This window comes from Aegilops tauschii, chromosome 6 (genome assembly GCF_002575655.3).
Source record: "Aegilops tauschii subsp. strangulata cultivar AL8/78 chromosome 6, Aet v6.0, whole genome shotgun sequence".
In the NCBI taxonomy this organism is placed as follows: domain Eukaryota; kingdom Viridiplantae; phylum Streptophyta; class Magnoliopsida; order Poales; family Poaceae; genus Aegilops; species Aegilops tauschii.
In genome coordinates, this window is record NC_053040.3 from 32,692,082 (window position 1) to 32,702,320 (window position 10,239).

Genomic DNA, 10,239 nt, shown 5'->3' on the forward strand with positions numbered 1-10,239 from the left:
TGAACCTGCTGTACAGGCCAATGCATATAGGAAAATTAAGTCATGGAGAGTTGTTCATGATGTTCCTTGCCTTTTTTTGTGATACATAAGGTAAGGTTCAACAGCTTCAGAACTTTTAGCAGACAGTATTTTCTTAGTAGTGGTTGTGCTAGTTCTCCATGTATGGTTGCTAGTGTGTCTCTGAACAAAATTGTTAGTATTAATCATTCAGTCTAATTTATGTTCAGGTGAGTAGAATGGTTCTCCTCGTCACCATTGCCCTGTTTTGTAGTGACTGACTACAATGCTAGGTTGTGTTGGTCCATAAAACACCAGTATTAGATGATGGTGTTACTTCGTTTTGTCGGGTTGTTAGCGCTCTCTACTTTCGCACTGAAAAACTGAATGTAAAGTGCCGGTGTGCACTGAAAAAATGAATCTAAACCGCATGTAATCCTCGAGCATTTGACTACTGATATCCTCTGTTAGCTAATACTACTAATAGTTGTGATGGGGCATCGGTTATTATTTCCCTCTGAACATTGCTGGTAGTGCTGCTATGCACCTGTTATGCTGTTGGGATTGTCTGGATTCAGTTTTAGAAAACTCGATTTTGAAGGGAAAAAAAGGTTATTGTAGTTTTCTGTTGAGCACAACTATGGTAGTTCTGCTGTCTGCTAAATACAGAGTGGTTGTTGTCTTGAGAAAACTAATGGAGGGCGAAAAGGTTGAGTACAGTGAAAACTTTCTTTTAAAATTTCCCTAGCTATATTTGCTACTCTTTTTTTATTTGCTACTGTTTTTATACCTAATTTTTTTGCTACTGTTTTTAAAATTGCTACTATTCTTTTAAAATTGCTACTCTTTTTTATACCTAAACAAAATTACCCTAGCTATATTTGCTAATATTTTTTATTTGCTACTGTTTTTATACCTAAATTTTTTGGTACTGTTTTTTTTTAATTGCTACTGTTTTTGCTACTACCCTAATTTCCTAAAAGATTTCTAACTTTGCTAACTGTGCTAGATTTGCCCTAAAATTTACTGCCCTAACCCTAAAATTTGCAAACCCTACACCCTAAAATTTACAAAGGGGAAGGAGGAGGCCGGAGGGGGAGGGAGAGGTGGGGGCAGTACCTGAGGAGGCGGAGGAGGCCGGAGGGGACAAGGAGGAGGTCGGAGCGGCGCGGCGGTGGCGCGGACGAGGAGGAGGGCGAGGACGAGGACGACGGGGCGGTGGCGTCGGGAGAGGAGAGGGGAAGGGGATCGAGGGCGACGTAGAGGGGCGAGGAGGAGGTCGGGGCAGCGGCGTCGGGAGAGGAGAGGGGAAGGGGCAGCGGCGTTGGGGCGTCGGGGCGGAGACGAGGACAACGGGGCGGCGTCGAGGCGGCGGGGCAGCGGCGATGGGAGAGGAGAGGGGAAGGGGATCGAGGGCGAGGGCGAGGGAGAGAGAGGGGATAGGTTTGGGCCGGGGATAGGAGAGGGGAAGGGCATCGAGGGCGAGGGCACAATACTAATGGCGCACCACCCCTCGGTGCGCCATAAGTACATCCATACTAATGGCGCACCTCACCCTGGTGCGCCATTAGTATTTTTTTTGATTTCTGCTCGAGCCAACAGGTTATCTTCCACCTGATCTGATCCACACCAAGTTCCCTCTACTAGCTCGACTGGTCAGCAGCCAGTTCTCACACCAGGAGGTCCTGGGTTCGATTCCTAGGCTCCACATTTTTTTTTATGCATTTAAAATGCTGTTTGATATTTATTTGTGTTTAAATATGTTCAAACTTGTTTAAATCATAACAGTAATATATTTTTATAAGACAGTAATAATTTTTTAAAAAATATCATCAAACAGTAATGCCGGTGGAGCGGGGGAGGGTGCGCGGGGTGCGGGGGGCCGGTGGACCGGGGGGTGCTCGGCGGCGAGGGGGACCGGATCTGGCGAGGTGGGATAGCGATCGAGATGGAGGGGGATCGAGATCGAGTGTCCATGAAATTTAAAAATATTCATGATAGTTCAAAAAGTGCCCATGAAATACAATCGAGAAATGAAGGCTACGATTTAAATACAATCGATCTTAGCTAGCTATCTGTTCACAATCTTCTTGCCCTTCTTTTTCGCAAATGGAGTTCTTCTGTGGAACGGACGTCCTTTAGGTAGGGTGGTCCTGCTTCTTCTTGTGGTGTATGCTGCTACTTCATCATCGTCGTCATGTTCGATTCTCGGGTCGCCGTACTTGTCGAAGTCTTGCTCATTGGCTACTCCATCCATTCCGATGATCTTCCTTTTGCCTCTCCTCACGACAACACGACTGGGCTTTGACGGGTCGGTAATGAAGAAGCATTGGTCCACTTGGGAAGCCAGTACCCATGGCTCATTTTTCGCGGTGACGTTTGCGCCTGCGGTCTTGGATTTGGCTTCGGGTATAACCATGGTGGTGAAATACCGGTCTTCTTTTAGGACGCTCTTGGCCCATCTGACACGGAACATCGGGACCTTCTCTCCAGCGTAGCTCGGCTCCCAGATCTCCTCGATCCTTCCGTAGTATCTGTCCATGTCGTTACCGGTGTAGGATTCCATCGTTACCCCGGAGTTCTGATAACCATCGCTCTTCATGTCCTTGGCCTCGGTGTAGAATGTGTAGCCGTTGATATCGTACGCCTCATAGGTCATCAGGTTGTGCTCGGCGCCCTGTGACAAGGCGAATATGAGTTGTTCTTCCGCGGAAGAATCCTCATGTAAAGGGTACGACAGAAGCTTCTGCTTGAACCGACGCGTGAAACATGAGTTGTGCTCTTTGAGTATATCTCCGTCCGTCCTCTGTTGGCCTCGGTCATTGTACGTCTTCTTAATAAAGGTTTTGTGATCTACCACCCAAGGATCGACCACGTCTATGTGTTGTAGCGCGACTAGGTTTGCTCTTTCAAAGTCGGCGAGTCGACCCTCGAAGTCGACATGCATTTCACGGCGACCCTGACGGTGACCCCATCCAGCGAGCCTGCCGAGGTGCCTGTTGACGGGCAGACCAATGGTGTTCTCGATGCCTAGATAATTCGTGCAGTAGGAGATGCACTCTTCGGTCAGAAAGCCCCTGGCTATGCTTCCCTCTGGACGTGACATGTTGCGAACGTATCCTTTGATGACACCATTCATCCTTTCGAACGGCATCATGCTGTGCAGGAACGTCGGCCCGAGTTGGATGATATCGTCCACGATATGGACCAGCAGATGCACCATAACGTCGAAGAATGCGGGCGGGAAGTACATCTCAAGCTCGCATAGTATCACCACGATCTCTTCCTGTAGCCTTCTGAGTTGCCTCACGCCAACAGACTTCCGAGAGATGACGTCGAAAAAGTTGCATAGGCCAAATAGCGTTTCACGGACGTGCGCGTCCATGATCCCACGGATTGCAACTGGAAGTATCTGCGTCATCAGCACGTGACAGTCGTGAGACTTCATCCTGCTGAACTTCAGCTTCGCTAGGTCTAGGTATCTGCTTATCTTCCCCGCGTAACCGTAAGGAAGTTTTACTCCTACGAGGTAGGTGAAAAACTGCTCGATCTCCTCCTGACTTAGAGTGAAGCACGCGGGAGGGTAGTCATTTCCGGTGTTCTTGGCCTTTTTGCCTTTGCGACGACTTTCCGTGTCCTGCTTCGCCTCATCGTCATCATCATCATCATCATCATCATCATCATCATCATATATAGCGTGAAGCTCCTGCCTATGCCCATTGATTTCAAGTCTGCCCTTGCTTTCGGCCCATCTTTAGTCCTCTCTGGCATGTTGAGCAGGGTACCAAGCAGACTCTCGCACACGTTCTTCGTGATATGCATGACATCAAGGCTGTGAGGCACACGGTGGATCTTCCAGTACGGCAAGTCCCAGAAAACAGACCTCGTTTTCCATACCTTCAGCAGCGGCTCTGGCGCCTTTCGCTTCTTTCCCGGCTCTGACGCCTTTTGCTTCTTTCCCGGCAGTGGGTAGTCGTTCCAATTTTTCAACAGCTCGTCTATTTCCTCGCCGCTCCTCGTACGCGGGCGTCCTCGGGGTTCGGTTTCACCATCGAATAGATCCTTGCGTTTTCTCCACGGGTCATCGTCGCGAAGCCACCTTCGATGTCCCATGAACACGGTTTTCGAAGACCCGGGATCTCTATCTAGCTGGCGATATGCTGTGTCATCCATGCACCTGACGCATCCAGAAAATCCGTGGACCACCTGCCCCGCGACATATCCGTAACCGAGATAGTCGTGCACCGTCATGAGCAGCGTGGCTCTCATAGGGAAATATTCTTTCTCTGCGGCGTCCCACGTATTGGCTGGCGTTTTCCACAGCGTGTCAAGCTCCTCTTTCAGCAGCCCCAGATACAGATTGATGTCGTTCCCTGGTTGTTTCGGTCCTTCAATTAGCATACTCATGTGAATGTACTTCCTCTTCATGCAGAACCAGGGGGGAAGGTTGTACATCCACACAAACACAGGCCAGGTGCTATGTGTGCTTCTCTGGCTGCCAAACGGATTGACTCCATCGGTGCTCGCGCCTAGCACGATGTTCCTTGGATCGTTCCCAAATTCTAGGTCTTCGAAGTTCAACGCTTGCCACTGGCTCGCATCCTTAGGGTGACTCAGCATCTTGTCTTTTTTATCTATCTCCGGATCATTTGCGTCATCTTCTCGCTTCTTCTCCTCCCTATCCGCGTACCAACGCAGGAGCTTTGCTACCTTAGGGTCCGCGAAATACCGCTGCAGACGAGGAGTGATCGGAAAGTACCACACCACTTTTCGAGGAGCTTTCTTCCTCTTCTTGTATCGAGTGACGCCGCACACCGGACATATGGTAGACTCCGCGTGCTCGTCCCGATAAATGATGCAATTGTTCACGCACACATGGTATTTCACGTGCGGTAAATCTAGAGGACACACGATTTTCTTCGCCTCCTCCAAACTGGTCGGGCACTTGTTCCCCTTGGGAAGACGTTCGTGCCAGAATGACATGTTCTCGTCGAAGCATGCGTCGGTCATTTTGTGTTTTACCTTCATCTCCAGAGCCATGAGCGTTACTTTCAGGCGGGTATCCTCGGGCCTGCATCCTTCATACAATGGAGTAACCGCGTCTAACTCAAGTTGATCCATCTTGGCTTTCTCTCGGGCGGCAGCTCTTGCGTTATCCGTCTGCTTGAGAAGCAGCTCTTGAATATGAGGGTCCTGCACCCAGCCCATCGATGGTCCAGCGTCGTCTGCTCCGCCGGCATCATCATCTTCATGATCATGCCCGTCGTCTGCTCCGGCATCTTCCTCATCATCATGTCCTGCATCTTCTACATGATGACTGTGTACAGCATCACCGTCGTGATCATCTCCTGGGGATTCTTCGTCTTCTCGCCCGCCCGAGCCGCGGTGGTTGGCTTGCTGCCCTTCCTCATTTCTTGCCCGGCCCCCATGGACGACTTCGTAGTCATCTTCATCACCTTGCCACCGATAGCCATCCATGAAACCACGCAAGAGCAGGTGGTCCCGCACCTGCCCGGATTCCGGGTCCGCAATAAGGCTCTTCAGCTTGCATCTTCGACACGGACATCTTATCTCCGTCTCGTTCTTTTGAAGCATCTCGGCCTTCGCGGACCTCAAAAACCTATTCACGATGCCTTCGGTCATCCTGCGGGCCATGATCGCCTGCGGGGTAGAGCAAAACGATATTTTAGAACCAAGAAAAAATTTGGCATGACTTTCCCTAAAAATAGGACCAAAAAGAATGCTTAATGCCAAAATTCTCGCCGAAACGGAAATGAATCAACATTCCGGCAAAATATTGGCAACTATCGCATTTCAAATACCGGTACACCTCCAAACACAAACACATATGCAACACCACAAAACATATGCAACACCACGAACATACATAGATTTAGCTAGGCCATAAAAAGTGCATGTGCACATTGTTGTAGGGAGAACAACATAAATATAGCTTCCCCCCTTACTTACCTATCAAAACAAGGTAATTTAACCACTTAAATTGAATGAATCTATGGTGGAAATGAGGTGAAAAAGAGGAGGCACCCGAGACAAGGAGGAGGTGGAGAGAATGAAGTGGGGAGAAAGTGAGTGTGGGTAGGAGAGGCTGTCCAAAATATCTTGTTGCTGCCCACCTACTAATGGCGCACCAACTCTAAATGCGCCATTAGTAATCCAGGTTACTAACGGCGCACCTTCTGGTGGTGCGCCATTAGTAGTTTTGCAAAAAAAAAACATACTAATGGCGCACTGTTCCACAGTGCGCCATTACTAGTTTCAACTAGTAATGGCGCACGGTGGAAAAGTGCGCCATTAGTAGTTTTGCAAAAAAGGGAGTAAAAAATATAATAGAAAAAACAACATTAGTGGCGCACTTTCCGGCAGGTGCGCCATTACTAGTTACAACTAGTAATGGCGCACTGTGTCTGGATGCGCCATTAGTATGTTTGGACAGGCGCACTAGTTAAAAAAAATTTGATACTAATGGCGCACCCTGGGCCAGGTGCGCCATTAGTAGTTTCAACTCTAATGGCGTATCAGAAGGTGGTGCGCCATTAGTATATACTAATGGCGCACCGCTTGTCTGGTGCGCCATTAGTGTCAATCCCATCTATAGCCCTTTTTCTAGTAGTGTGTGGATCCTGTGTTCTTATAATTTAATTAGGAGACTGTATTGTAAGAGATAATTATTGTATATATGTAGCCGGTAGTGTCGGATAGATATACGAGAACTTGTTGTTCGACCAATCTCTCGGAGAAGGAGAGGTGGTCGATATCACTTCTCTCTGTATGCATATGTTCATGACGATCTTCTGTTTCCTTCATTTGATTACTAGCTAGCGTGTCTAGTCCTCTCCATACGTATATAGTACGTAGCGTCGACCAAGCACGAAGATAAGAGAGGACACTTCTCTCTATTAATTAGCTAGCTAACACAATATATGAAACACCTAAATTAACCCCCAAACCCCCCCCTTTCAAAAAAAAAAACAAAAACCCCAGCCCCTGAAATGCTGACGCGTGGATGCCTATTGGTCCCGGTTGGTGACACCAACCGGGACAAAAGGCCCTGCCTATTGGTCCCGGTTGGTGGCACCAACCGGGACCAAAGGCCCTGCCTATTGGTCCCGGTTGGTGGCACCAACCGGGACCAAAGGCCCCCCTGCCTGGGCTGGCAGCAGCGGCCACGTGGAGGACCTTCTGTCCCGGTTCGTGTAAGAACCGGGACTAAAGGGTTAGGGCTTTAGTAACGACCCTTTAGTCCCGGTTCGAAAACCGGGACAAAAGGCCCTTACAAACCGGGGTAAAAGCCCCTTTTCCTACTAGTGACTCCTGCACAATGCACAAACAAAGCCAACAACTCCTCGCCTCCAACCCCAAGATCGACGATGAAGAAATAGAAGCCCCGGCAGACCAATCCACCCAAAAACATCGATGGATCTGGCGCAGCTCACGCCCCCAGAGCCAAAGAAGTAGCGTCAGAAAGTTTATTCATCCCCATCGAACCAGCAGCTGTACCGGGAAGAGAAGCCTCACCGGACACCCAGATGGAACAGGGGACAAAAACTACTTCGCCGCAGCCGCCACGCCCAAAGGACGAACCGCCAGACGAGAAAACCATAACTACAACACCTACCTACGGATGAACACAAGTCCAGTCGGTAGATCGGGCCGTACCCCACTTCGCTCCGGCGCCGGCGAGGACACCGAAGGAGGTAGGAGGCGCCGATCCGCCGGCAAAACACGGCTCCGCAATGGTTTCACTCAGAAAATTGCCCTAAATTTGACACGGACATCACGCGCTCGGTCTTCTTTCTTCACAAAAGAAATAGATTTTTTTGAATTTATTTAGTACTCCCTCTGTAAAAGAATATAAGAGCATTTAGATCACTAAAGTAGTGATATAAACGCTCTTATATTTCTTTATGGAGGGAGTACATTATAATAATTTTTTTCTTCTTTACTCCTGGGCTCTTCTGAGCCTGGGAGCCAAAACACCCCTCTCGATCTCCAGGGCCCTTATTTCTTCCGACGGCGCAACGGTGATTAGAGATATTCAGGAAAACCAAGGCGGGAGACATACAGGAATTATTTCTTCAGAGGATTTGTGCTAGTTCACTAGAATTTTTGGACTGTAATTCTATGTTTGAGAGAAGGACTCAAAACCGGCGCATAGTCTAGCTAAATTTTCTTCATTTTAGGCATACGAAGGCATGTGTGGTTCCTCCGACCGCATGATATTGTAATGATTCCATCGGACTTATTACATGAGTAAAGAGTCGTTATACCCCTCAAAAAATAAAACCACAGGACTACAGTTGTTCACTGAATAAAAAAATTATCTTTCAAAACAAAAGAGTATGCATGGAGGTTCATATATACTGACATACATTTTCAAACAATGCCAATCTTGAAAAAATGTACGTCTTGAGTTCTACAATATCTAGGCTTCGACGGTCATGAGTTCTGCAATGTGTGTCTTGAAAACAAGAGATGTGACACTACTTGTCATCACTTTCTTAACATGAAAGGATGTGAACGACATTCCAACAACAACTAATGAGAAATTAACTTTATATACCAGTTTAAAGTCATGCCATTACATGCACCAGACACTTTCAAATGGATAATAGTAAGAAAAAATCCTAGATCCGGGAAGCGTCTTGAACTGCAATGACTCGAGATGGATCATGATGATGCCGATTATTGTCCACATGAACACCGTATTGTTGTCCTCGGCAAATCCCATCACCCTAGTAGTATTTTTTCTTTGGTTCTTTCGATCCAGGGGAATTTTCAGTAGTTTGTCCAGTTCAATGATTTTTTCCATCACCCATGAAGCAACACCATCATATTCTGTCTTCCTCTTCCATAATTGGACGTTGAAGTCTGATAGAGAGAGAAAACCCAACCCACCATCTTCTGCTCGTATAATCGAGAATCGGTCATTGCTCCCAATGCGACACCCAGCACCCACATGCACCGGCACACCTATCACGACAAGGTTGTGCCTCTCCAAATCAAACTCGAGAATTCCAACCGAGCCCGCTCCAAGCAGCCAGTGTAGGGAATTCCTAACCAGCACAGCGGGTTCAAGGGATAGTCCGATAAAAGACGGAAAAGGGTCTGTATAATACTTCAGTGGCAACGATGTCGAAAAAAGGTTACTCCATACGTCGGTCTCCGACGAGTAAACACTAGCAACCGGTAGTTGATTGTCGCCGTTGCCTACCAAGACCACCTGGAAGTGGTCAGCATCTCCAGCAGACCGAAACACCGCTCCATTGAAGCGTTTCCCTGTGTCGAACCCCGGGGGAATCCCAGGGTTGTGCTGCTCACCAGTGATAGGGTCCCACACCAGAACATGGCGCTTTAGCGGTTCGAGGTGCTTGACATGGACTAGTACGAGGCCATCGCGACATCCGAAGGTGGACAAGTCCGGTCCTTCTTCACGCTGACACTGCCAGGACAATCGCCCGGGTGGAATACGATCAGGGCCCTCCAGAGCAGGTACGAAGGAGAGGTATGGAGGATTTCGGTCGTAGAAACCAATTATGGGAAGGTTGCCGCGGTGGTAGCGCCGGAAGCGGCGGGAGAAGCCTGGCTCGGAGATGAGAAGGTGCCAGCGCCTGCAAACGGCGGAGGCACGAGGGAGAGACGACGGCTGCGGGGGCAGACGAAGGAGGATCTCCAAGAGAAGGTCATCATCTTCAAGGGGCCCCACCACCGGCGAGCGGGGATGCCGGGGGATGCTACTACTCGTCTCACCCTCCTCACGCCTCATGCCGGATGCCGTGGAGTCTCGGCGAAGCAACAGCAGCAGAAGCCCAAAGTGAACGGCAAAGCAGTAGGGCACCTTCAACTTGTAATACCTTTTCTTTTGACGTGAACAACTTGTAATATTAGCTGCCGGATGAACTGCTGAGCGGAATATCTGAATCCTTAGTTGACGCTACAGCCTACAGCTCATTATATATGCGTAGGACACGACCAACTTCTTTGCAAGTAACGTGATTGTACTGAAGTCGGATTCTATCCCATACGAACCGATCCGAACACGGTTCAAACTGACACTTCTAGGAAGGAAGCAATCCGAACACGTATACAACCTGAACTCTGATTCTAACCTAGGATCGGGCCGAGTCCCAAACAACTCGTATTATCAAACATTTGGAAAGATGATTTATATATTATCCAGATAAATTTAGCACGTCAAAATGGAAAAGGAATAAACTTGTAATT

The 10,239-nt window shown here is 48.4% G+C and overlaps 1 protein-coding gene across 1 annotated transcript; it reads right to left on the minus strand.

The window, feature by feature from the left end:
* Positions 1-9,017: 9,017 nt before the first annotated feature.
* On the minus strand, positions 9,018-9,781 carry LOC141025746 (uncharacterized). The gene is made up of 2 exons (XM_073501664.1): positions 9,173-9,781; positions 9,018-9,071 (listed from the first exon to the last, which is right to left on the minus strand). The coding sequence occupies exons 1-2, from the start codon at positions 9,779-9,781 to the stop codon at positions 9,018-9,020; spliced, it is 663 nt and encodes a 220-aa protein (XP_073357765.1).
* Positions 9,782-10,239: the final 458 nt, after the last annotated feature.

What these genes read in the sequence shown, in the direction of transcription:
- LOC141025746 (XM_073501664.1), bottom strand. Translation starts at nt 9,781, where the DNA reads ATGAGGCGTGAGGAGGGTGAGACGAGTAGTAGCATCCCCCGGCATCCC. An exon ending in TTTACTCGTCGGAGACCGAC is followed by an intron (nt 9,072 to 9,172) that starts GTATGGAGTAAC and finishes TGTGCTGGTTAG; the next exon opens with GAATTCCCTACACTGGCTGC.